At 37.0% G+C, this 27,705-nt stretch overlaps 1 protein-coding gene across 2 annotated transcripts; it reads left to right on the top strand.

Annotated features, from left to right (window-relative positions):
• Positions 1-199: 199 nt before the first annotated feature.
• Positions 200-27,705, top strand: LOC131143752 (serine/threonine-protein kinase VIK). 2 transcript variants are annotated; one of them, XR_009133667.1, is made up of 12 exons: positions 200-847; positions 2,827-2,901; positions 12,680-12,796; positions 13,498-13,592; positions 14,489-14,609; positions 14,752-14,831; positions 26,159-26,218; positions 26,405-26,526; positions 26,617-26,702; positions 26,783-26,898; positions 27,122-27,407; positions 27,522-27,705. XR_009133667.1 is itself a non-coding variant. In XM_058092052.1 (11 exons), exons 1-11 carry the CDS (start codon positions 545-547, stop codon positions 27,246-27,248), a joined length of 1,302 nt encoding a protein of 433 aa, XP_057948035.1. In that variant the 5' UTR covers positions 200-544; the 3' UTR covers positions 27,249-27,705. The 2 variants fall into 2 exon arrangements, 1 of the variants encoding a protein (XP_057948035.1); XM_058092052.1 differs by having other exon boundaries at positions 27,122-27,705.

The raw sequence follows: 27,705 nt of genomic DNA on the forward strand, positions 1-27,705 counted from the left end.
AAGATGCCACATATAGAAAACATACGCCATTCACTCTTGTCATAACAAAAAAGAATGGCACATATTGTATTAATTTTTTTTAAGACTTTTATGCACCGTCTATGTTTTACTTAATTAATTTTCAGCATTTCATTTTTTTTACTTCATTTGTGTTTATTAATTTATATAAGATATAAGTTGAATTGGTGTTTAACATTTTGTTTGAAGCTACTACTCTGCGGCATAATGCGAACCTTCCAATTATTTATTACAGCAACAACACGCACGAAACCACAAAGTAGCGTACAGAGGGAAACGGAGGAGAGCGTGAAATGAAAAGAATCTCATTCAGTTGAAAAGGTAAAACCCTGGTAACGGTGCATTCAGTCTCTCCTCCTCGCTCCTCTGCCTCTGCCCCCAAAAAAAAGCAACTCTGACGCCAGTATCTGTTTAAATCCAACGAAGAAGTCAGTTGACGACTCAACTGTCTCACTATCCGAACGCTGAGCGATTCCAATCTACTCGGAGTGAGGTCCGAATCGGATCCAATCTGGTGCGATCTGGAATGAGCACCAGCGGAGGTTCGTCGGGGAATTCGGGCGGCGATCCGTCGGTGGCCGCCTCCAAGGACAAGCAGAAGGAGAAGGCCAGAGTCGGCCGCACCTCCGCAATCCTCTGGCACGCCCACCAGAACGACGCCGCCGCCGTGCACAAGCTCCTCGAGGAGGATCGCTCCCTGGTGCAAGCCAGGGATTACGACAACAGGACTCCTCTCCACGTCGCTTCGCTGCACGGTTGGATCGATGTCGCCAAGTGTCTGATCGAGTATGGAGCTGATGTCAACGCCCAGGATCGCTGGAAGAACACGGTACTGTTCATCATTTTTTTGCTTTTTGACTTTCTAACCTCTCTTTCTCTGGTTTGAAATTGTAGGATTCTGTGACTACTCGTGTTTTTAGTGTTATGTTAGTGGCAATTTCGAATTCGTTTCTGTTTAAAATTTTTTTAGCAATTTGTTTGGATTGAACGCACACATAGTTGCACGCTCTCATAGCGGTTGTTATTGAGCTCTTAGGTTACTAGTTTTTTTCTGTGACTATTTTAATCAAAATTTTCACTTACCTGCCGACTATTATGCTAGTGGAATTGACTTTGTTGCTGCTTACTGTGTCTAGTGATTGCTTCTGATTGTGATTTATAGAGCTTAAGAATAATCTAAAGACAAGTGGACTTGCAGATGCCCTCGCTGATGTCCACAGTTAGCGCTAGAATTCTTTACTTTTATTTCCTTTGGCTTTGGCAAAGAAGCACTTAGTTTAGTGAACTAATTCTGCAAAATTATTCCTAGCAGCAACGTGATTTAACTTTTAAGCCAACGTCCTTGACGTAATACGGCTAAATTCGGATTTTACAAACCAGTGTTGAAGGACGTATACAGTAACCTTACGTTGGTGAAATATTAGAGCAAAGTTGGTTCTGTTGCATCTCGTCATTTTTTACTTTTTATAGGTGAGATGATATATTCTCTTTTGACTGTCTTTTGAGTGATTTCTAAAGGTAACATTGATGTATGCATGTATAATTTTTATGCATAGTTGATATCTTTGCAATGTTTTGCATTCTAATCATAAGTTTGGGACAGATTTTTTTTTTTTTTCCCCTTACATTTGGATTTTGAAAAAGTAAATGAAAAATGCTGAAGAGAGGACATTGTTTCTCCACATTTCATTTTGCTCTTTTGTCTCAAGGTCTCCGGGGGATCTTAAATAATCAAATGAAATATTCGTTTTAGCTATTAACAACCTTTAGTATACTACTGGTCCTTAACAATATACATTGGGAATAACAGAAACAAAAACTAAAAAGCACTATGGTTTTTGTTTTCATGAGTCATAATTTTTTTTCCCTTCCAAATTTTGGTGGACGCTTGGTTTGCCTGTGCAGGCTTGAAGCTGGGACAGATTTTTTCCCTCTCTCTTTCATTCTGAGATCTAAAGAGGTTCTTAATGAATCAAATGAAATTCATTTTTAGCTATTAAGAACCTTTGTGAATGTTAGCAGATGTTACCAATATCCACTGAGAACTACAAATAAAAAGCAAAAAAAAAAAGCAGTGCCTTTTTTTTTTTTTCAATGAGTCACACATTTTCAAATTTTGGTGGACACTTAGTTTTCCTAAATAGACTTGGAGCTTGGACTGATTTTTTTCCCGTTACATTAGGATTTTGAATTTAATAGAAGAAAATAAAGGGAAAAATGTTGAAGACCAGAAACTGTTTCTCAACATTTTTCTTTTTGTTCTCACTTTTGGTCTATAAGATATGACTGGAATCTTAATTAATCAAATGAAATATTCAATTTTTTTCCATTAACAACCTTCATGTACACTAGTAAACCTTAACAATATCCATTCGAAATGATAGAAATAAAACTTTGAAAGCAGTATGCTATTGATTTTCATGCATTGCAAATTTATTTTCAAATTTCACTGGACAATTGGTTTGCCTTAACGAGTTGGAGCTTGTAAGTTCTAACAAAATGCTGGCTGTAATATTTTGGGTGGCTGAGCACAATCTCACAGTTTTTGTTTTATTCTCTTGCTGAATAAAGTGTTGCTGCATGTTCTTTTGCCTTTCTTCTAGATCAATTGTTTGTTACTTCGTTAGCATGTTGCTTTTCAGTCTGCTGGATAAGATAGAAAATTTTATGCGTAAACTGTAAATATTTTTGGATGCAATACTATCATCAAGTACATCGATGTACTTTGTAGATTATTTTGTCAGCTTATTTATATTTAATTGCAGTCTTCCATTTTACCATCTCATATAGGATTTTTGCTTGTGACAGCCTCTAGCAGATGCCGAAGGAGCTAAAAAACATAGCATGATTGAGCTGTTAAAATCATATGGTGGCTTATCTTATGTAAGTTTTGTGCATTCTGTCCATTTTTTAAATATTAACTAGTTAGTGCACGTGTGTTGCATGTGAAATAATACCCCCCCCCCCCAACACACACACACACACACACACACACATATAGATGTACTAATATTCAGCTTCAGAATAAAAAAAATGATTGGTAAGTGAAAAAATGAATAAGGAATTTAAGGGCATAACACGGTGTAATACTCTCAAAATTTCAATTGAAAATGTGTTTTTGTGTGTGTGTGCATGTAAAGATCACTATACTCTCTCCAGTAAATTATAAGATTGGTTTATGATGTTCAAAATGTATTCCTTTCATTATTCCAAATTACATCGAATTTCTATCCAAAAAGGACCACAAGCTCCAAAGATTCATGTTTTATTAAGTATTGAGCGACAGAGTCAATAATTAACTAACAATAGCCTTTAACTTAGATATTCTAAAATAATAGTCGAGACAGCAGTTAAAGCCTCATGCACCTGAGTCACAGACTCACAATTTTATCTTAGACGGGAGTCGCAATGGCCAGTACCTACCAAAAAAGATGATGCCTTGTATTGTTTGTTACTATAAACCCAATGGAAACTAAAAATGAAAATCAATTATTAAAACTTATTTGGACACAATTGTGACTAAAAGACACCTTGCAACAAAGAGGGAAAAACTTGCTTCACTTTCATTATAATATAGGAGAAAATTGAAGGATGATAACTTTCTTTCTCATGTTTTTCTATAATTTTTTTTGGGGTTACAAAGAATGACAATTCTAGATTTAAAGATAAAAGAAAATAATCAGAGTCACATGCCAAATTCTTTATATTTTATAGCTGGCATGATGTAATAACCTTTTTAAGAACATTCTTCAAATTTTGATCTCCGTCCGGCAGAAGTTGTGTCAACAAGCAATTGACTTCAAATTTTGATCTCCGTCTGGCAGAATTTGTGTCAACAAGCAATTGACTTACTCCATTTTAGTCAACCTAGGATACTTATCATACCCACGGTCTTAAATTTCGATTTCGACTCAAATTTCGAAGCTCCAAAAGTACGGCGATTTCATTGTCAATTTTGATTTCGATTTGAAAAATAGCGGAAATCAATAGTAAAGCATGGAATTCTTTGTGAAACTTTAGAAATGGTTAACAGGCATAATAATGTAAGTTTTAGGTCTAATATATTGTGAGTTAAATACAACTATGTTGTGTATGATGTGGAAAAGTTGTACTATAGTATGTGTAACAAACATATTTGTAAAATAATGTTCATTAAACATATTCATTTAATACAAATGAAATTCATAAATCATTTATATATTATTTATTATACAAATAATGATAATTTAGGCATGAATGATTAAATAAAATGTTGCTGTAAGTTTATTTTTTCGTATAATTTCAAAAGCACTTGTAATAATCTTTTGTTTCGATGAAAATTAATAAAATAAATTAAGAGAGAAATTTCATTCACTCCTAAATCTCTCATTTGAATTCCGAGAAAATTTCATTGTATAGTTCAGATTTCAACAAGTTTCGCTAAAATATCGAGATTTCGATAAATTTTTCAGATGGTTTGTTGAGATTTCGACGAAAATTATGCAAGATGGATATTGATTGCCATTTCGATTTTTGAGGGTGACGGAAGTCGGAAATTTTGACAATTTCATTGAAATTTAAGACCATGATCATACCTCATTTTTGGGACCAATCAAGTTATTTATAGACTTAGTAGGACATTCCAAGAGGTTTTTTGCTTTTGAAATGTATATCCTAATTAACGTAAATAAAAATAAAAATAAATGAAGTTATGAATTCAAAGGGTCAAAAGGCTCAAAACTACTCAAAGGACACAAATGAAATTAAAAATAGAAATTTTGAAGTACACAAGGGCAAAGTTTTAACCAAACCAATCTAGATTTAAAATGAAAAATGACAACCATCACAATTACATGATAGATGCTATGTATTTTATACTTAACATGATGCCAATACCCTTTTCAATTAGAACAATTTTCAAATGTTATCTCATTGTCTAGAAAAAGTAGTGTCTATGAGTGATTCACTTGCTCCCTTCAGTCAAGCTGGAATACTTGGGATGCATTAGCACCCTCACTTGGCAAGGCAACTCAAGTGTTTTTACATTATAAATTTATAACCTGAATTAATATCAATAAAAAGAATAATAAACGACAGTTATGAATTCAAGGAGTCAAAATTACTAAGGGACACAAATGGAAGTTAAAATAAAAACTTTAAATATCACAAGGGTAAAGTCATCAACTAATTTTGTCACAACGGGATGATTGTGAAAATATGTTTTGGCGTTTATAGTAATATATTCTAGATTAAAAATTTTCTTCTCATTTTCTAGTTGCCGTATTCCCCTATAATTTGTTTCCATGAAGGCTTTGTGGTTTTGTCCCATCATCATTCAATACTTGCTTTGAGGAGCAGGTGGCATCTTTACAAAGTGCAATGCTATAATATCTTCTTTCTGAACATTCTGATTCTTAATTGTATCATATAGCATACATGCATACATATATCACATAAACACAATAGTTGCCCCCATTGTTACCAGAAAACACTAACATCTTAGCGAACCACATATTGGTACTAATGTTCCAAAATGTGGTACATAAGTACATTTTAATTTTGGAACACTAAATCCAATGATACTATGTGAGTAGCCTAATGCATTCTTTCTGTGAATCAATAATTGCTCCGGCATTAATGCACAATTACTCTTAGCTTCCACTTATGCCATTTGTGGTATTAGAGTAGACTTACCCAGACTAATGGAAAATGACAAAGAAGGTAGCAACAACTTTGCAGGCAATGGAGCTCTTAAAAGAGTAGAATTTGGGAATACATGCAGTAGAATGAGTGGTGCAAATTCTACAAGCTCTAATGACAAAGTTCACAAGTTTTCCTGGTCAATATTTAACACCCAAGAAACCCTACACAACACACTTGAATGCTTGTTGAGGGATATCCAAATCTAATAGAGAGAGCCAACATAAACCCTCAGCCTCCATAGCGAATGGGTGTGGTTATAGATGAGTCAAAGGAAGATGTTGATCCCATGGTTGAAGTGATGCTACCGCTAACAGGTTATCATATTGACTATTGTATCAAATTGGATCTACCTAGTCTGAACAGGAAAATTTGGGAACATAAGAAATTGTAGGATTGGATCCCCAAAGTCAAGACATTGTTTGACCATGCAGGCATCCTAGAAGACAAACAAGTCAAGGGTGGCTTATAAGGTGAAGTGAGGTACTGCAGTATGGTGGGAACTGGAAGCGGTCCGTGGCAACATGGTGGCAGGGGAGGAAATTTCTCTTTTCCAGATTATCATCCCAAACTATGAACCATATTTATTCTAGAAGCTCTAGAATTGCTCCCAGAATTTTTAGTTTGTGCTAGGAATACAAACGGGCTCATCAGTTATTCATCTTGCAGTGAGCTAGCAGAAATCCAAATTCACCAAGCCATGAGGTATATCAATGATCTCCAGCCATGAGATGCCCAATTTAGATTTGAAGGTGGAGATGCTGTTGGAGAGTGCTCCATGGTGAACTCAATTTAATACCAGATCGACCCCTGAATCATTTTATGGTGCAGCTAGCGCAGCCAGTAGACAGAAGCAAGTCACTTGATACCTAACCTTAACCACCAATTAGTAGAATTGAGGGAGGACTGGAGGAGCAATAACAGACCTAGTGCCTGAATAGGAGCAAAGCATGAGGAAACCCTAGAATTCATCTAGGAATAAGATTGATTGCTCTGGCTCACTTTTACTGCTGGAATTTGAGGGGTGCAACTGTAAGTTTCTGAAAAGTTGCAGATGATGAACAATGTCCTGCTCTCATACCAAGTTGATGTAGGACAGAAGCAGAAATTGGAAACAGAGAAAATTGAGAGAGAGAAATAGAGAGGCGGGAAGAAGAAGAAGAGAGGAAAGGCTGCACGTGAGAGGGGGAGGGAAACTGAATTGCAATCTGATTCAAACAATAACTGTTCCTAGTGAATTACAAGTGAAGTATTTATACCCACTACTAACCAAAACACATATTTACATAAAACTACAATAAAACAAGAAAAACGCAATACAAAGAAATGTAATATACGCCTAAAACAAGTGTGTCGATTGGGCGGCCTAAAAGATGTAGGCAGTCCCTTGGTACTTTGCAATCAAGAATAATGGGATTGGATTATTTGAAGGACTATATGCGGAAGATGAAGACTTCTAGTATTGGTTGCACAAGGGCCAGTTGAACCAGCCTGTAGGATTAATTACTTTGCAAGATGGGTTTTAGTAGCAGGCTTTTCATTCCTTTTGGATCATTTAGGGAAAAATTGATCTCAGAATTAGATGGTGATGGCTTGAGCGGGCACTTGAGTCGTGATAAGATGGTGGCCTTCGTGGAGCTACTTTATTTCTGACCTCTATTGAAGGGAGGCGTCATCAAGTATGTTCAGAAGTGTGTGAGTTGTTAAACCTACAAGGGATAGTGCCAAAATACAAGCTGCCTGTCCTGTTTATGCCTTGGGAGGATATATCAATGGATTTTATATTGGGTCTTCTGTGAATCCAATGAGGTTTAGATTTTTTTGGCTGCCGTGGACATATATTCAAAGATGGTGCACTTCAGAGCGTGTAGAAAGATCTTATATGCGTGTCATGTAGCTATGTTATTCTTTTTTGTGTAGTGGCCTGATTTTCCTAGTAGTTGACAGAAAGTTCTTAGCCTTTTCTAGAGGGCATTATCGAGGTTGTGTTTGAGACTGATTCACAGTACAACTCTTTCCACCCTTGAACTGATAGCTGGACATAGTAATGAACTGGACTCAGCAATATTATTCGATTCCTTTACAGTTCTAATAAACAATCTCAAATGGTGTCTTCCCTGTGCATCTGTTCATTATGTTACTGTGAGCAAACCTGACTATAGCCAAGATCTCATTGTGGATCTTGTTCCATTAGAATAGATCTCAAGGTACACTGTTGGAGTAGAGCATATGGTTGAACAGATTATGCAATTTAGCCTGAGGTCAAGAAAACTGAAGCTTGAACTTTCTAATGCGAAGTCCGAGGAAGTTAGAGAAGCAGCATCGCAGAAAAGATCTTTGAAGTGGGAGCTTAGTGATGGTATTTTTAAGAAAGGAACGGATTCAGTAGGTTCTTTTAACAACCTGAAGTAGAAGAAGAGTGGGCCTTACAAGATTTTAAAAAGATTGATGACAATGTTTATGTGTTGGAGTTGCTAGAAAATGTGGATCTCTCTCCTACCTTCAATGTTGCGTATTTTTAATTATTGTTCTCTAGAACTTCCTTTTTATGTAGACTCTAACTTGAGGATTGATTTTTTTAGAGTTTTGTGAGGAGGGGAAGGGGACGGATGTAGAAGAGGCCACAGTAGCATGCATTCTAGCATCTCAAGAAACCTTCCCACAAGAATTAAAGTTATACAGGTCCAACTTCAAATGACCATAGCTTTTGCTTCAGGAGGAATTATGGCATCCACGGTCCAGTCTCACTTTTGAGCCCAACTTCCACGCACTGCTTTGTTCTATTTGCTAATTTCTATTTTTGCATCATTTTTGTTTCCTATTGAGATGTTGTCAGTTTTTTATGATATTTTATGGGTGATCTTATTTTGTGATTTAGATCTTAATTAATTAATTAATTTATTTATTTTTAAAATTCCTGAGTTACCCAAAAACATTAAGAAATAGAAAATTTCTATGTAAACTACACTTTATCCTGTAGGAGGTGGCTCAAGTTTAAGAGAGTTAACTTAAAATGAATTTTATCACCATAAGAAATGCCCAAATATAGATTATACATATATATAACCAAATGAATTGACTCAAAACAATTGTGGATTACCCAAAATACTTCAAAATAGTAATTCAACTTAATCATTTGTAGGGATGTAACTAGAATGGGTAAACTAAAGAACTGAACTGAGGAGTTTGGTTTATATTTGGGTAGGTTTCAGTTTGCTTCTTGGCTTTTCCAAATAAATGGAATGGAACCTGATTTAAGTGTTAACATTTGAATGCATAACCACGTAGCATAAGTGTGCTTTGTATTTATATTTGGGGTATTATATGTAATATATATTGCATAAACTAATTAAGTAATTAGAACTAGTAGAAAGTTGAAATTGTAATTTCCCAGAATTGCTTAGGACTTGAAGTCGGGTAGTTTGTTTTGCTCTTTTCTTTTACTTTAAGTTGTGATCATATAATTAAAACTCTGAACTTGGAACTTGGATATTTGAATTTGAGTTTGTTGTTTTTAGTTAAATTTTGTTGGGATGCTACATTTCAAGCTATCCTTTTTATAGCCTGAAAATGAAATATTTTTACTTACAACTTTGCAAACTTAGAATTTTTTACCTATAAATTGGAATTTTGAATGTTTCTAATTTTGTTTGATTTTGTTGGACTTGTAGTTGAATGTAGTAGTGGCTAGTTCCTGCCCAATTAAGCAACAAGCATCTCTTTTGCTTTTAATTGAAAATGGAATATTTTGTGTTTACAACCCATTGTTTAATAAAATTAATTATTTCTAATGCATATCTTTGGCTATTTTTTGGGCCTATAATTCTAGGATTGTTTTGGGTATGTTAAGATTCCTATTTTGTGGAACCCAAGTAGTTTGATTTGGTTCCAATTTGTCCTTGGAACTAAGCCCACCCATTTAATCATTAGGCCAAGTTTTGTGGTGTAGGACAAGAAGCAATATCTTGGGAAGATCCCTGCTGGAGAATAATTAAGAAGAGCTGGGTCAAGGAATTGTTGGGTTAAGTTAGTAGTTTATTATGTATTTAGTTGAATTAGTAAAGTATTATGTGTATGTAGGGGCCTGTTTGTAATTTTGTGTATCATAGGGGTATGTTTGTAATGTAATGTAATTTTAGGGGTTTATGTGTAATTTCATGTGAAGAGGCTTTCTTATAGATAGTGTGTGAAAGCCATGTTGTAGGCAGTTGTTGATGAATTTGAAATGAATTGAACGTGAGTTCCCCCTTGGTATCTCCTCTTTACTCTGTTCCCCTTTCCTCTATTTCTTCCAAATTCTCTCATGGCTGCAGAACCTTGATGCTGTCCATGCATCATTTGGTATTGGAGCCCAAATTCGATCTTCCTTCCTCCATTTCAGTCTCCCCATTTTCCTTCCTATCATTCTTGTTGTTCCTCCTTTCTTCTCCTTATTTTCTCCTTCTGTCTTCACTCTTCTCTGTTCTGTCCAGCAACCTTTCTGCTATTCTGCCTTGCTGGATTATTTCTCTCTCCTTCTGTAATTCGTCCCCATCTTCTCCTCCTCTCTCCTTCTTCTCCTCTCTTCACTTCAATCCTGCTGTTTCTTCTTCTTCTTCTTCTTCTTCCCTTTTCTTCTGTTTGTTTCTCCCCCTCAATTCTGTCTCTCTAATCTCTTCTATTTCTCTCTCTTAAAATCTTCCATTTTGAAACCATCCAGGAATCTAAATCCACTCCCATATTCTTCCCCTTCAGCCATCCAATCTGTTGAAATTTCAGTTAAAAAAAAAAAAAAAAAACCACCAAAAAGCAATTTCTGAACAAATTCCAAAATCCCAGTAGTCTCCCCATTTTTTCAAACACCACCTTCCAGACCCCTTCCTGCAACACCACTCACCCCTTCGAAAAACAGAAATCCCGAAACCCTTACCCTCAAGTTTTCACCGCCGTCTGACCACCGGAGGAACCCCCACGCGCCGGCCAAACATCTCCAGCTGTTAGCTCTTCGAAAACCCCATCCCAACCTCCTGTGCTTTTTTTTTTTTTTTTATCACACCACCAACACCGTTGAACTTCTCATTCCCTGGTCTCCCCTTGACCCAAGTTTCATCGCCAGAGCTGTGCTGCCGGAAGCCTGTGAGTGGGACCCTGTCTGAGTCTTCTCTTGCTTCCAGTTTCGTGAGAAATTACTTTAGTCGTGAGATTTTGTGCTTTCTGCATTATATTTTTACCTGCAAGGAAATATTTTGATTGTCGATAGTGGACACAATATATTGCAAGCAAGCATGATAATTTGATACAAAACACTATAAATTTAAAGAATTATTGTACCATCAGCACTTTGGAGCATGGAGTTGTCACTGTCAGCAATAACAAATCAGTTTGCATCACTGTGTTTGTGAGTTTTCTTTGTGAATTTGTTTCATTTCAGCACAACAATCGATATCCAAGGTGAATTGAAGACAGTTTTTGAGAAATTAGGAGCAAGGCTTGTGGGCAAATAGTGTTAAGGCTTTTGGTGATATGTAGTTGCAGTATGTGTGAGTAAATCCACCAATATGGTGACAGCATACTGGAAAAATGAATGGCTTTTGTCGTACTCTAAGCATAATATCAAGTCATTCCATATCTTTCTTAAGTATGGGAAAAACTTTTTGCAGATTCATTTTTTATGGAAGCTGCCCTATGAATGTGGTTTTTAGAAAGGGAGTTAATTGTATGCAACTTCGTCCGGAGCCACATCCAAAGCCTTATAACATATCTTGAATTGATAACACTACCATAGTTGATTGTGAAAGATGTTTGGTATCCAAATGGTTGATTATTTTGATAATGTTTGGTGTGATATCATATCCATGAACATTGGCCATGAACTCCTTGGTTGGATGATTTGGGTGTGCCTCAAGGACATGAGAACACATATGTCTTCCGCCATAATGGAAAGAAAATCATTATGAGGCCTGCTCTACCAACCAACTAGGACAAAGAATGTGAGATTATTGATCATGTCAAAGTTACTCAACTTGAAGATAGCACAAGTTAGGCAATGAACGTGTTTGAAGACATCCAAAGTCTTTCAAACATTTCTATTGTAGAGTTTGTCATCCCCAATGAGTTCATTGATGCTAATTCTCAAGTCAAGTCTATGATGCTGCCAATGGAATGTGGTTTCTTGCCTCATTCAAGCGCTAGCTTTCAAAGAGTCCATGTTTGCTTCTCCCTTTTGATCCTCTAACATTTCAAAATTCGAGGCTGAACTTTTTCTAGCTAGGGGAGAGTCGATGTAGGACAAGAAGAAAAACCTTGGGAAGATCTTTGTTGGGGAATAATTAAGAGTTGGGTCAAGGAATTGTTGGGTTAAGTTAGTAGTTTATTATGTGTTTAGTTTAATTAGTGAAGTTATGTGTATCTGGGGGCTTGTTAGTAGTGCTTGTGTATTCTGGGGGCTTGTTAGTACTTAGTAGTGCTTGTGTAATTTTAGGGGTTTATATGTAATTTCATGTGAAGAGGCTACTTATAAATAGTGTGTGAAAGCCATGTTGTAGGCAGTTGTTGATGAATTTGAATTGAGTTGAATGTGAGTTCCCTCTTGGTATCTCCTCTTTCCTCTCCCTTCCTCTCTTCTATTTCTTCTAAATTCTCCCATGGCTGCAGAACCTTAATGCTGCCCCTGCATCATTTTGTGATTATCAAAATAAACACCTTGATAAAATGATGTATAATTTCATTTATTTGGAAACTGGTGGTGCAAACAAATTGACATTTGTTTCCCTAATCCCTATGAATGCTGCTTGTAATATGAAACCCATGCAAAAGTTAGTTACAGACTTCAAAATCATGTTAGATCTTATTGCTCTGGTGCTGCATGCTTTTGGGTCTGCTTGATGTTAATGCCATGAATGCTTGATTACTTAAATATGATGCTAATATCTATCATGAATTGCATTTCTTTTTGTGTTTCCAGTGCTTTTATGTGGTCTAAATCTTAATTTTTATGCTGCAGGGTCAGAGTGGAAGCCATTTTGAACCTAAGCCTGTCCCGCCTCCCCTGCCAAATAAGTGTGACTGGGAGATTGACCCTTCTGAGTTGGACTTCTCAAACTCGAACACTATTGGGAAGGTGTGTTTCATTTTCCTGGTGACTTGTGAAAGCAGATTATATATTATAGAAGCTGAGTCTTGTAAAATGAATTGAGAGTTGTCTATTAGAATATGATGACTGAAATTTCATATCTAGACTTTTATTCTGCTGATGACTGGTGAGTTTTCAATTTGTGATGATGCCTTATAAAGAGGCGTGCTTTTGATCTAGAGCACTTTCCATTTTGTAAATGTGTCATTGAAGTACAAGTTATCAAGTGGCTTGATGGAACAGTCTGTTCTAATTGTTACTTTCATTTTTTACTGAAACCTGTATGTATTATTTAAAATTTTGGGAAATATATCTGATCCAGCTGACACAGGATGGGCGTCCCATGATATGCAGTGAATAATGTTGTTTACAACATGGAAGGCTTAGGTGTTCTGTAAATATTAGGGATTTTTCCTTTAAGAGGTTTCCACAAACCAACTTCTGTCAGTTGAATGGAATGTGGGTGGGACCATGGGAGGCACTTTGGGCTATTGGAATCCTAATTTCACTGTCTATTATTCCCAAATAGGTTAAATGTTTTTCTTGTTTATGCTTTTGACATGTTTGTTTTTGTCATTTGATTTGTTACAGAGCTGTGGTACTTGAAATTTTCCAAAGCATTTGAGCTGTTGTACTTATTTTATTCTGCCTGCAAGATGTAAGTTACTGATAATAGCTACTCCTTGTAGGGGTCTTTTGGTGAGATTTTAAAAGCCTGTTGGCGTGGAACACCTGTAGCTGTCAAACGCATTCTTCCATCTCTTTCAGATGATAGATTGGTGATGTAAGATTGTTTTACTTCACATATCAGATTGGTGACATTTTGTAGTGTCATAAGTGTCTGTGTAGGCCATTGAATTCAACTGCAACTTTGGTTATACGATTGCACTTTTATTTTAATGCATAAAGGCATTTGATGCAGCATACAAGAAAGCAACATTATTTTTGTGATATAGTGTTACTTTTATTGGGACCATATATTTTAAATTATAGTTTTTTTTTATTAGGAAAATATTTGTTTAGCTTATTTAGGATTCTAAAATTAGTTTTCTTGTTGATGAAGCATTGTAAGCCTACAAGAGGGACCCAAATTTGGTATTGAATCTGTATCGAACTTTGTCGTTTCTAATCAAGCTTGGTCACATCAAGTTATCCCCATGATTAGCGATAATCATATATTTTCATTGCCCGTTAAGGTCAAGTACTTCCCAGGTTGATTTTGCTTCAGCTTATGGACATTTATTTGTATAGTCATTGAAGAATTCTTGCCAAAAGATGAGTTCCCCTATATATTGTAGTATTATATTTGTTGCCAGTATTCTTGGTCCCCACTCACAATAAAATGATTTAAAAGTGGTGAATAATGTCAGGTAAATGAAACGCCCTTGTCCTTGGGTTCCTAAAAAAAATTCTTTATATTTTCCTTTTCCCATTTGTTTTGGATTTTTCTTTTCTTTTATTTTTTCTTTTATTTTTATTTTTTAAAAAGGGGGGGGGGGGGGGGACAGGGCCACATGTGTAGAGAAAATATGAATTCCTCACTCAGATTTATTGCAGTGATGCTCTATTGACCATTGAGTGCATGCTACTTGATTGGGTTGAATGGAAAATCCCGCTTTTGGGTTCTTGAGTTCTGATTGTTTCCCTTTTTCTTGTCTTGGCTACTACTACCTCATTCAGTCAGGACTTCAGGCATGAGGTTAATTTGCTTGTGAAGCTGCGCCACCCTAACATAGTCCAATTCCTTGGAGCTGTCACTCAGAAGAAGCCCCTAATGTTAATTACTGAGTATTTGCGAGGGGTATATGAATGCAGATTCTGTTTTTTATATCTGAAACTCCCTTGAAAACTTCATTGCAGAACTTTCTTTGTTTCTTCTCGTTTTCCTTTTGAAAGGAAGTTGCTTGTGCTAAATTGTAGCATTCTTTTATGTACTCTATTAGGGCGATCTTCATCAGTACCTGAAGGAAAAGGGTTCACTTAATCCGTCAACAGCTATTAACTTTGCATTGGACATTGCCAGGTACTTCAAGTTTCTTATATTTTCATCTTCATATAGACATTGCCAGATCCTCTCTCCCTCTAATTTGTGTGTTGTTTGTTACCTATGTTATTTGATAGCATTGCTGCATAACTAGGAATGCACATCTCCTTTTATATCACATTATGTTTGCTAAGACACCTTAAACTAACAAATTTGTTGAAAGCATGCTCAGTGAGATCTGTTATTTGAATTTTCAAAAATACCCCCTTTTGAAATAACTATTCTGCTTTTAATTTCAAATTCACAATGACAGCAGTATGCTATTTCTAGGGTTAAATGGTTAATGTGGTAAAATAAAATGAGTTGAGAAAATTGCCTGGCCACTTAAGTATACAATAAATAAAGGTTGTGTTTGATTGTATGAAATTGGGGCTGTGGAATTGGATAATTTAATGCAAACAGGAGGAATCATCAAATGAAGGAATTGGGATGGAGGGTGTTAGAGAAGGAACACAATAGGGATTTATTTGTTCTTGGGAAGGGTTAAATTTTTTAATAATCTTTAGTTGCATTGTTTGATGCGCTAGTTCTGCTTGGAAATATCTATTATTTGACGTACTAAAAGCAAATTTTAATGGAATCTAGTGCTTTTGATTGATTGGAAGGATTTGGTTAGATGAATTATGCAAATGCTTGAAATTTCCCTTTCCCTTGGGTTATCTTTGCACCCTTGCAGGAGGTTGTGAAGACCCATGATAGGTCCCCAATCGTAGTCATGGGATGTTCTAGATAGTCTTGGTTCAGTTGGGTCAAACCAAGGTGCATTAAGGGGGTCTTGATCCTCTTAGCTTTTTCCTAGGCTACTAAAGTATCTAACCATGTGTCATTTGTGATGCGCATGCCTTTTTTTCCTCTCACCTTAACATGTTCCACTGCCCATTGGTCCAACAATTTATATTCTTCAAATTGGTCAAGATTCAGTGTGTTATTCTCTCATTTAAGGATAACAACTTGGACACCCTTGCCTCTCCCTTGTAAATACCTCCAACCATGATTTAGTTGGGATCTTTTCGCAACTGGAGCAATCTCTCTCTCTTTCTCTCTCTGAATTGCACCTAACTTTGAGTTCTTCCCATTGAAGGTTCCCTCTTGTCATCCAAACTTACTCACCTGCAACCTCCTTGGATTGCCTGTTTCACTCCTTTGATGTCTCTAGAGCATCTATTATTTGTGTACAACTTATGCTCTCTCACTTTCAAAAACATCCTCTTTCATTTGGCAACTCCATTATAGAGAGTGTGAATTGTGCTAGTTAATGGCTAAGAGAAAGCCAAGCAATCGGCCAAAGCACAGATAATGAAGCATACTTGGGAGATCACCCTGTGAATCTGATGACTTGATCGCCTACATAACCCTAATGATGCAAATTTTCTATGCTTTCCAAAAGAATATGTTTGGTGTTCTTCGAGATTACACTGAAATGCTTAACTAAGGAGTTGTTGCTATTAGATAGGTAATTCCTGCATCCACCTTTGTTTTCACAATCTCAAGGGACTTACTTAGCCTCTCCAGTTAATCCACCTTCGAATGGAAAGATTGAACTAGTGTTCCTCCCAACCTAGGGACTTGGCATCAATGATTTCCAAGTAGATCTTTCTACCTTGGACCCTGCAACGATTTCCCAGACACCACCATCTGAGGAGATATTTTATACTATGCTTCTTCCACTTGGACCCGTCCATAGGTTCAACATGATTTATTTGCTTCATTTGCTTCTTTTAACCTCACTTTTGTACCTTAACTCCTATCACTTTTAATTCTGCCCCTTATATTACTAAAGAGGAATTGAAGAAGATCTTGCAAAAGAAACAAAAGAAGTCTGACATCTCATTCTTTGTTGAGTTTCAATTTTTCTCGCATGGTTTTGGTAGCCTCCAACTCTTATCCCTGAGTACTACACGAGTTTCAATCCAAGCCGTTTGATTATAGATTTAGTCTCAAGAAAATATAGGCATCATCCTCGGTGAACCTAATATCGCCCCATGTTGTCATCATTATATGTGTTGAAAATGCTCCAATGGGTTAGGATATTTTACCATATAAACATATTTTCATTTGGCTGGAGCTCCAATTGAACATTTTGATTATCGCATCTAGCTCCATCGCCTTTCACAATTTCCTACTCATGGAATCCTTCGTGATGCAATGCACCCAATACCTCAACTCGTATATGCCCGCCCCCCCCGCCCCCGCCCCCCGCCAATACCTCAACTCGTATATGCCCCCCCCCCCCCCCCCCCCCGGCCGACACACAAAAAAATAAGGGAACAAAAAGGAAAAAGGAAAGGAAAAATCCTATAGGCGCAGTAATAAACTCAGGTGACCCTCACACTGGCAGCCTATACCTCTTTCGAAAGAAATCAAAGAATTGGCTAATCATGCAATCCCACCATTTTCGCCTCATTGCTGGACTTTCACATCCATGATTGCCTTGTGCCTTGCCCTCCTGAATAAGCAACCTTCCTGGCATGGCAAACCAATTCCTTATCAAGAGGATTCACCCTATTCTGTGGACTTAACTTTGCTCTATAGTTTTCACTTTTCACAAGAACTATTTGTATAGATGCCCCATATCCTCCAAAAAAACTAACAATAAGTTAAGAATTCGATCAATTGATCGGGGATGGGGGGATTCCTTGCAAAGGCAGCCCTATAGGGGTCATCCCTATGAGGGAAGCACTTGCATGGGTTGCTGCTGCAGGGGCTGCCCTTGTGTGGCAGCTTGTGCTAGGACCCCATGCATGGCAACAACAACAACAAAAACAACACAACCAAGCCTTAATTCCCACTAGGTGGCGTTGGCTACATGAATCCTTTTCTGCCAATTTAAGGGATCATAGAAAATTTCTTTCAACAAATTTAGGGCTATTAAGTCCTTACTATCTCCTTCCAAGTTATTTGGGTCTATCCCTAGCCTTTCCATTGTCCCTCAGAATAACTAACTCACTCTTCCTCACCGGTGTACCATGTGGCCTACATTGCAAGTGCCCTAACCATTTGAGTCGTCCCTCCCTTATCTTCTTTCAGAAGTTACCCCTACCTTATTGCAAATCTGTTGATATCTTAATTTATCTTTCAATGTTATACACGTGCATATAAGAATTCTCATCTCGAAAACTTTTAATTTTTGAATACGTTGTTTCTTAGTCGCTCAACATTCTGATCTATATAGCATAGCTGGTCTCATAGTCGTCCTGTAAAACTTCCTTTCTAATTTTAAAGGTATTCTATGATCACAAAACACACTTGAAGTACTTATTTATTTTACCCAACTTGCTTTAACTTTATACATTACATCCTCTCAATTTCTCCTTTAGCTTGCATAATAGATCCAAGGTATTAAAATCTACAAGTGCTATATATTTTTTCAAAACTTTGTCTCCAATATTCTTGCTACTATTACTGAAATTATATTTTATATATTCTGTCGTATTTCTACTTATCCTAAAGCTTCTAGATTTTAAAGTTTCTCTCCATAATTCTAATTTAGTCTCTACTCTACCTCTAGTTTCATCAATCAATACAATACCATTTGCAAATAACATACACCATGGAACCTCATTTTGGATACTCTTATGTTATTTGTGGCTCTTATACTTTTGTTTTGATAAGTAAAGAAGGAATGGGGAAAAACATGAAGGGGGCAGCACAACAGGACTCGTCGACGAAGGGCCTATGCTTGTTGACGAGGAAACAACAGAGGTTCGTTGACGAAGGTTCTTCTTTGTCTTGTCGACAAAGCCCTATGTTCGTCGACGAGAGGCGCCTGGGCTGCAGCTGTTTTTCTGAATTTTGAATTTTTGAACGTTGGGTGGTTGGGCAAACGAGGGGAAACCTCCGAGGAACCTCTATATATGTCATCTGGCCATATTTTGAGAGAGAGAGTGATCATTAGAGAAGTATATTGTGTACATTTTGATTTCCTTAGTGAAATTTGTGTGTCATTGCTTTCGTGGATGTAGGTTTTGCCGAACCACGTAAATTTTTGTGTTGATCTTGTTCTGATTGTGTGTTATTTACATTCACTTGTTGTTTATTCTGCTGTGCATCTTCATTATACAATCCATATCACAACAAATTGGTATCAGAGCGATTGTTATTATGGCATCGGGATCGTCTTCTGCAAGATTTGACATTGTCAAATTCGATGGAACCGAAAACTTCGGTTTCTGGCAGAGGAGAGTGAAAGATATTCTTGTGCGACAATGAATGGCTAAGGCTCTGCTTGATACTCAACTGGAAGGAATGGATGAGACAACATGGATAGATTTGAAAGCAAAGGCAGCGTCGACAATACGCTTGTGTTTGACCGACGAAGTTCTCTATCAAGTGATGAAGGAGGATTCTCTAGCGGCTATCTAACGAAAGTTAGAAAGTCAGTACATGTCTAAATTCCTTAATAACAAACTTTTTCTTAAGCAGCGTTTATATTGACTTAAGATGGTAGAAGGATCTAGTCTAGATCAACACATCAATGCGTTTAATCAAATCATAAGTGATCTTATGAGAGTTGATGTGAAGTTTGATGAGGATGATAAGACTTTGATGCTATTAAATTCTTTGCCCTCAACTCATACCTACGAAAATCTTGTGACCACTTTTATGTGGGGAAAAGAAACACTTGATTTGGAAGAGGTAACAAGTGCTTTGTTAACTTTTCATCAAAGGTTGAAAATATGTGATGAAGGAGAGACTTGTGGTAAAAAGTTGTAATGAGCAAGACAAAGGAAAGTTTAAAAATGGGTCTAATCAAAAATCTCAGAATCAATCCAAGAAGAAGAAGGAAATCCGGTGTTATAAATGTGGTAAAAAAAGGCATGTGAAATTGGAGTGTCCAGATTGGAAGAAGGGAAATGCTAATAAACATGAGGGGATTTGTAAATCTTTGAATGTTGCTCAAGAAGAAGATTCAGCGGATGGTGATGTTCCATCAGTTTCAGCGTAATCGGATAATCTAATGGACTCTTGGATACTTGACTCGGCATGTTCTTATCACATGACTCCAAACAAGGAGTGGTTCAGCACTTATAGGTTAGTAAATTCTGGATCAGTTCTTATGGGTAATGGTGCTTCTTGCAAGATCATTGACATAGGAAATGTAAAGATAAAAATGTTTGATGGTACTGTAAGAACATTGTGTAATGTAAGACATATACTTGAATTGAGAAAGACTTTAATATCTCTTGGCACTTTGGATTGTAATGGCTACAATTACAAGTCCAAAGGTGGAGTCCTTGATGGTATGGAAAGGTAATCTGACTGTGATGAAAGGGCAGAAACTGGATGGGAATATTTACACGTTGTTGGGAACTACCATTGTAGGTGGAGTTGCAACCGTGGATGCTGAATTAGATGAGACCGTCTTGTGGCATATGCGCCTTGGACATATGGGAGAACATGGCATGAAAGAACTACACATAAGAAAATTGTTAAAAGGTTTAAAATCATGTCAGTTGGAATTCTGCAGATTTTGTGTTCTTGGAAAACTGAACAGGGCAAAATTCAGTTCAACTACTCACAAGACGAAAGGAATTCTTGACTATGTACATTCAGATGTTTGGGGCTCAGTAAGAGTTGCATCAAAGGCATGTGTACTATGTGAGTTTCATTGATGATTACTTAAGGAAGGTTTGGGTTTACTTTATGCGTCACAAATCTAGTACGTTTGCCAAGTTTAAGATTTGGAATGCTGAAGTGGAAAACCTAACACGGAGGAGAATCAAATACTTAAGGTCGGATAATGGAACCGAGTACGCTGATTCTCAGTTTATGGAGTTTTGTGTAGAGCAGGGCATCAAGAGACATTTTACAATTCGCCGGACACCTCAGCAAAATGGTGTGGCAGAACGGATGAACAAGACTCTTGCTGATAGGGCTCGGTGTCTCAGATTGAATGCAGGGCTACCGAAGAACTTTTGGACCGAGGCAGTTAGTATGGCTTGTTTTCTGGTTAACCGATCACCAAGGGTTTCACTAGCGGGTAAAGTGGCAGAAGGTTTGGATGGGTAATGTAGTAGACTACTCCGAATTGAAGGTATTTGGGTGTCCAGCCTATGTTCACGTGTCTAGTGAGGAGAGGTTTAAGCTTGACCCGAAGTCTCATCGTTGCATCTTATTGGGATATCCAGAGGGTGTGAAGGGGTATAAGCTGTGGGACTTAGTGGCAAATAAGGTTGTGATCAGTAGAGATGTAGTCTTTGATGAGAAGGTTATGGTGAAGCGTACTCAAGAGTTTGATGAACAAAAACAAGAGCCAGAAAGCTGGGGCAGTGATGAACACATTGTGCAGGTGGAGTTGGAAGCTCAGGGCAACGAAAATGATTATGGTCCCGTGGTTGCAGAGAGCTCTAGCTTGGGAAACCAGCAAGTTGACGATATTCCTATACGGAGATCCAGACGCATTATCAGGCCTCCATCAAGGTATGGTTTTGATGAGTTAGTATCTTATGTTTTCCTTATTTGTTGCAACGATCCAACTTCTTTTCAAGAGGCGGTGCACGACCAGGAGAAAGATAGGTGGATGGAAGCAATGATTGAGGAAATGGAATCACTGCATAAGAACAAAACTTGGGAGTTGGTGGAGCTTCCAAATGGGAAGAGACCTATAGGTTGCAAATGGGTGTATAGGAAGAAGGAGACAATATCAGAAAAGGAAGGTGAGAAGTTCAAAGCACAGTTGGTGGCAAAGGGATACTCACAAAAGAAGGGGATAGATTATGATGAGCTCTTTTCTCTAGTGGTCCGACATACTTCTATTAGAATTGTGTTGGGGTTGGTAGCTCATTTCAATCTTCATTTGGAACAAATGGATGTAAAAACGGCGTTTCTTCATGGTGACTTGGAGGAACAAATTTACATGGTACAACCGAAGGGATTCATTGAACCAGAAAAAGAAAATTTTGTTTGCAGGTTGAAGAAATCTCTTTATGGGCTGAAACAGTCTCCAAGGCAATGGTATAAATGGTTTGATTCCTATATGATGAAGATTGGCTACAAACGGTGTGAGTATGACTGCTGCGTATATGTGAATAAACTTGATAATGACTCACTTATTTTCTTGTTATTGTATGTCGATGATATGTTGATAGTTGCAAGAGATTTAACTAAGGTGAATCAGTTAAAGGACTTGTTGCATAAGGAATTTGACATGAAGGATCTTGGTTCAGTCAAGAAAATACTTGGGATGAAGATTTGCCGTGACAGGACTACAGGGAGATTATGGTTATCTTATGGCGATTATGTGCAGAAGGTGTTGGAGAGGTTTAGCATGACTGATGCAAGACCAGTGTATACACCTCTAGCGAATCATTTTAAATTGTCTACTACAGATTGCCCAAGTTCGGATGAGGAAATTCAGGACATGTCAAAGGTCCCCTATACTAATGTTGTGAGAAGTTTAATGTATGCCATGATATGTACGAGGCCAGATTTGGCGCATGCGGTAAGCGTGGTGAGCAAGTTCCTCTCTAATTCAGGAAGACTACATTAGGAAGCCGTCAAATGGATACTTAGATACTTGCAGGGTATATCAGGATATGACATCATGTTCGGAAAGCAATAGGGTTGTCTTTCAGTTATGGAGTTTGTTAATGTAGATTATGTTGGAGATATGGATGGCAGAAGGTCTACAACGGGATATGTGTTTACCCTTGTAGGAGGACTGGTATGTTGGAGATCCATGGTACAATCTCTTGTTACATTGTCCACGACTGAGGCAGAATATATTGCAGTTGTCAAAGCTGCAAAGGAGGCCTTATGGCTTACTGGTTTAGTCAGAGAGCTGGGGTTACAGTAAGATGGTGTGGTGCTGCATTGTGATAGTTAGAGTGCCATTTACTTGTAAGATGATTGGTATGTTGGAGACCATGGTACAGTCTCTGGTTACATTGTCCACGACGGAGGCGAAATATATGGCAGTTGCCGAAACTGCAAAGGAGGCCTTATGACTTACTAGTTTACTCAAAGAGCTGGGGTTACAGAAAGATGGTGTGGTGCTGCATTGTGATAGTCAGAGTGCCATTTACTTGGTGAAGAATCAGATATACCATGCTAGGACCAAGCACATTGATGCGAGGTTCCACAGGGTTCGGGAATTGATTGCTTCAAGTGAACTTATGTTGGTGAAAGTTCACACATCTGATAATGCAGCAGATATTCTAATCAAATTAGTTATTTCAGAGAAGTTCAAGCATTGCTTGGACTTACTCCATGTCTCCAAGTGATAGAAGGGATACATACCCAACCAAGCGTTTTTAAATTCAAAGTGAAGCAGTTCATGTTTTTGAGATTCTCCTAAGAGGCGTATAATTGCCAAGGTGAAGATTGTTATTTGTGGCTTTTATACTTTTGTTTTGATAAGCAAAGAAGGAAGGAGGAAAAACATGAAGGGGGCAGCACAGTAGGACTCGTCGGCAAAGGGCCTATGCTCGTCGATGAGGGAACAACAGAGGTTCGTCGACGAAGGCTCTAAAGGTCGTCGACGAACAATTACTGAGAGCAGGAAATTTCAGACTTTTGGCTTCGTCGACGAGAGCCCTGTATTCATCGACGAAGGTTCTTTTTGGTCTCGTTGATGAAGCTCTGTGTTCGTCGACGAGAGGTGCCTGGGCTGCGGCAGTTTTTCTGAACTTTGAATTTTTGAACGTTGGGTGGTTGGGCAAATGGGGGGAAACCTCCGAGGAACCTCTATATATGTCATCTGGACATATTTTGAGAGAGAGAGAGAGAGTGATCATTAGAGAAGTGTATTGTGTACATTTTGATTTCCTTAGTGAAATTCGTGTATCATTGCTTCCGTGGATGTAGGTTTTGCCGAACCACGTAAATCTTTGTGTTGATCTTGTTCTGGTTATGTGTGTTTTTTACGTTCACTTGTTGTTTATTCCGCTGCGCATCTTCATTGTACGATCCATATCACAACATCTTAGTCAGTTGATCCATCGCTAAAGTAAAATTATTAGGACTCAAAGATGATCCTTGATGTACACCTATTGTGATTGGAAATTCTTTAGTCTCTCCACTTATAGTCCTTACATTAGTCATTGCTCCATCGTACATATCCTTAATGACATCAGTACACATACTACATGCATTTTTTTTTTTTAAAACCCACCATAGAACTTCCCTAGATACTGTATCATACGCTTTCTCTAAGTCAATAAATACTATATGCAAGTCACTCTTTTTTTTCCTAAACTTTTCTATTAATCTTCTTAAAATATATATAGCTTTTCTAGTAGATCTCCTAGGCATAAAACCAAAATGATGTTTTGAGACTTTCGTTTTTAGTCTTAATCTTTGTTCAACTATCCTCTCCCACAATTCTTTGTATGACTCATAAGCTTAATTCCCCAATAGTTATTACAATTTTGAATATCTCTTTTATTTTTGTATATAGGTATTAAAGTGTTTTTTCTCCATTCATCTAGCATTTTCTTTGTTTTTATAATTGTGTTAAATAAATTAGTTAACCATATAATCCAGTTATCACCTAAGCATTTCCAAACTTCAATTGAGATGTTATTTGGTCCTATAGCTTTTCCATTTTTCATCATTAGTGCAAACTGCAAACTAAACTTCATTAACTCTAATCTTGCGAATAAATCTCATATTTTTGGTCTTCTCCTCATTTGTCAATTTTAAATTTAAGTCTTCTATTTTGTTTTCATTAAATAGCTTACTATAGTAACTTCACCATCTTTCTTTTATATCTTCTTCCTTAACCAAGACAATATTATCCTCAATTTTTATATATTTTACATTACCTAAGTCCTTTCTCTTTCTTTCTCCAGCTCTGAGAAGTTTAAATATATCTCTGTCCCCTTCTTTTGTATCTAATCTATCATAAAAATTATTAAATGATCTATGTTTAGCTTCACTAACGGCTTTTTTTGCATCTTTTTTGGCCTCAGTTTACTTTTCAAAGTTATCTATGTTTCTACATTTTTGTCATGTTTTATACCAAATTCTTCACAAACCATTTTTTTTTTCCTTAAAAAATTTACAGTCTGAAAAAAAAGAAGAAGTTATTTTCCCATGCATAGAAAGAAAAAAAAAATTTCTTGTCTGTTTATTGCACAAGTACTTCAATGAATGGATCAAAACAAGCTTGGAAGTTTGAGAGACTCTCTGCTCTTACTTCCTAACTCTTTGCTCTCTAGGATTTGGGGTTGTGAGTGTGGGTAGTGTTTTTGGGGGAGAGAGAGAACTCCTCTCCTTTGTCAGCCCCTTTTATAGCCATGTCTCCTGCAATCTTTACAAAAATCTTGCATGATCTTCATAATTAATGGGGGTTTTTTTTCTTTTTTACACTCTCAAGCAGGCAGCTCTCTCTTAAACTCCCTCTTTATTTTTCATCCCCTTAACATTGGAATCATCTGGGGGTATTCTTTGGCCATCAGAACTTTGTCACCTGCCACCTCTCATGCTTGAGCTTCCTAGGGATTGCTTGTTCTCCTTTTTGTGCTCTGTCTAGAGGCATCCATAGCAGAAAAAGAACCCGTCTTACAAACTGCAAGAGAAATGCCTCTCTCTCTCTCTCTCTCTCTCTCTATATATATATATATATATATATATATATATATATATTTACGAGACTTATTATTTATGAGAATATATTTACCAAACTCAATAATATATCAAAATCATTCAGCTCAAACTGTTTCTTTTCCACTATAGTTTAACTAAATAAAGTAGCTTGTTTCACCTCTCAGGGATGCTGTAGCTAACGGAAGAATATCATCATTAACTGCTGAAAGTATACTTATGAAAGTATCTGCAACTAGATATAATGAACTAATGTAAAAATGGATTTATGTAGGACATTGTGTTTCACACAATTTTTTTCCTGAAGTAATTTTTGCATCTCTTCATCAGGAAATGCTTCAAAAATGCTCTGAGCCTCCCGCTAAAACAATAGGTTGTTGTCAATGATCATTGTTGAATTTTTTTATACAAATTTTTTTTAAAAAAAATCTTTTGATTTATTTGGTGACAGCAAACTGCTTTAGTTTTTCCTGGAAGCTGCTTTCTAGAACATGGGTAGACTCTATGGCCCAGTTTATCTGATGTTATGCAATAGCAATAGTTTGTTGGCAAAATGAAATATATATATATATATATATATATATATATATATATATATATATATATGTATATGTATATGTATATGTATATGTATACATGAGCATGATAAAACTTAGACTAGCTGAACCATTTCCTGATTTTTTTCCTCCTTGAAGCTTTAAATCAGCCCTAATGATTTCGATAATCATGCTTAGCTGAGTTCATTAAATTCTTATGGGCAGAGGCATGGCTTATCTTCACAATGAGCCCAATGTTATAATTCATCGAGACCTAAAGCCAAGGTGAGTTGATTACTATGTTGGTGGGCATATAATATTGTTATTGTTTAATTTGTGGACAATATTTTTCCTGCAATAATTATATTTAATTATTTATCTATTGTGGCTCTCTCCCCCGCTCTCATTGGGAAGACATAGCTGACGTTGATTTTGTCCCTGTGTTTGTGCCTGGTCAAATAATAATGTTAGGAATGTTCTTCTAGTCAACTCCAGCGCAGATCATTTGAAGGTTGGAGACTTTGGACTAAGCAAACTAATCAAAGTTCAGAATTCTCATGATGTGTACAAAATGACCGGGGAGACTGGAAGCTGTGAGCATCTTTCTTGTAAATTTTCATTTTTTAAAAAATATTTTGTATTTAAATTATTAATTCTTGTCTTTTCATGGAATACAACAAAAGACCGGTACATGGCACCTGAAGTTTTCAAGCACCGGAAGTATGACAAAAAGGTTGACGTATTCTCCTTTGCAATGATTCTGTATGAGGTAATTTAATTTCCACAATAACTGGGATGCACATACAAAGCCTTAAAAGATGACCAATTAACATCCTCAATTGATGCCAGATGCTTGAAGGGGACCCGCCATTGTCAAACTATGAACCTTATGAAGCAGCTAAATATGTGGCAGAGGGGCATAGACCTATTTTTCGTGCAAAAGGATATATTCCCGAACTGAGAGAGTAAGTGTTTCTTTGGATTGTTTTTAAATCCACTAAAAAGTCTCTGTTTGTTCTGTGCACATGCATAAGCCTGCCCATGAATCAAGCTCAAAACGACAGTTGGTAAGCTAAAACTCTGGTAGTGTTGCATATAACATTGAATGTGGGTGCAACTGAGAGACTATTATGTACTGGATGATTAAATGACCAGGATGCTAATTCGTAGGCTATTTGAAATTTTCAGTTTAACAGAACTGTGCTGGGCTGCTGACATGAACCAGAGACCACCTTTCTTGGAAATTCTCAAGAGGCTTGAGAAGATTAAGGAAATTCTACCATCAGATCATCACTGGAACATTTTTAATGCGTGACCTGAAAAATTTTTTGTTGGCCCCCATGCTTCTGTATTTAAATGTGCGGAAGGGGTCGTGAATGGACTCACTGCATCGTGTAAGTTTGTTGGAGTAATTGCTATTGCTATGGCAGGTTGATACTTCCTGGTTTCTTCAAAACTCCAAAAGCCCCATCAGGTTTGGTCTTGTCTTTTAAGGGTCGTACCCTAATTGACGTATTTAAAGACGTTCAGAATTTTGACCAGCATTTCCTCCTTTTGTTTCTCTTCTGTAATTCATTTGTGCTTCCAGGTGATTGTTGTAAGCCAGAATAGGCAGCATTCTTGCATCCTCGAATATCGCATAGTTCTTTACTCAAAACAGAGGGACTGTGTTCCAGTATTTTCCTTTTTCTTTTGTAAAGTTGATTTGCAAAAGTTTATGTTGATGTTTTGGAAACCTTGAATATTTTATAGCATCTTGTTACTGTGGAAAA

The sequence above is a fragment of the Malania oleifera genome, chromosome 12, assembly GCF_029873635.1.
Source record: "Malania oleifera isolate guangnan ecotype guangnan chromosome 12, ASM2987363v1, whole genome shotgun sequence".
NCBI classification, from domain to species: Eukaryota; Viridiplantae; Streptophyta; class Magnoliopsida; order Santalales; family Ximeniaceae; genus Malania; species Malania oleifera.

Bases quoted from the DNA above. Each gene is read 5' to 3' on its own strand.
- LOC131143752 (XM_058092052.1), top strand. From the start codon at position 545: ATGAGCACCAGCGGAGGTTCGTCGGGGAATTCGGGCGGCGATCCGTCG. The intron at 14,832-26,158 runs GTACTTCAAGTT...TCTTATGGGCAG, and splicing joins TTTGCATTGGACATTGCCAG to AGGCATGGCTTATCTTCACA. The intron at 26,219-26,404 runs GTGAGTTGATTA...TAATAATGTTAG, and splicing joins CATCGAGACCTAAAGCCAAG to GAATGTTCTTCTAGTCAACT.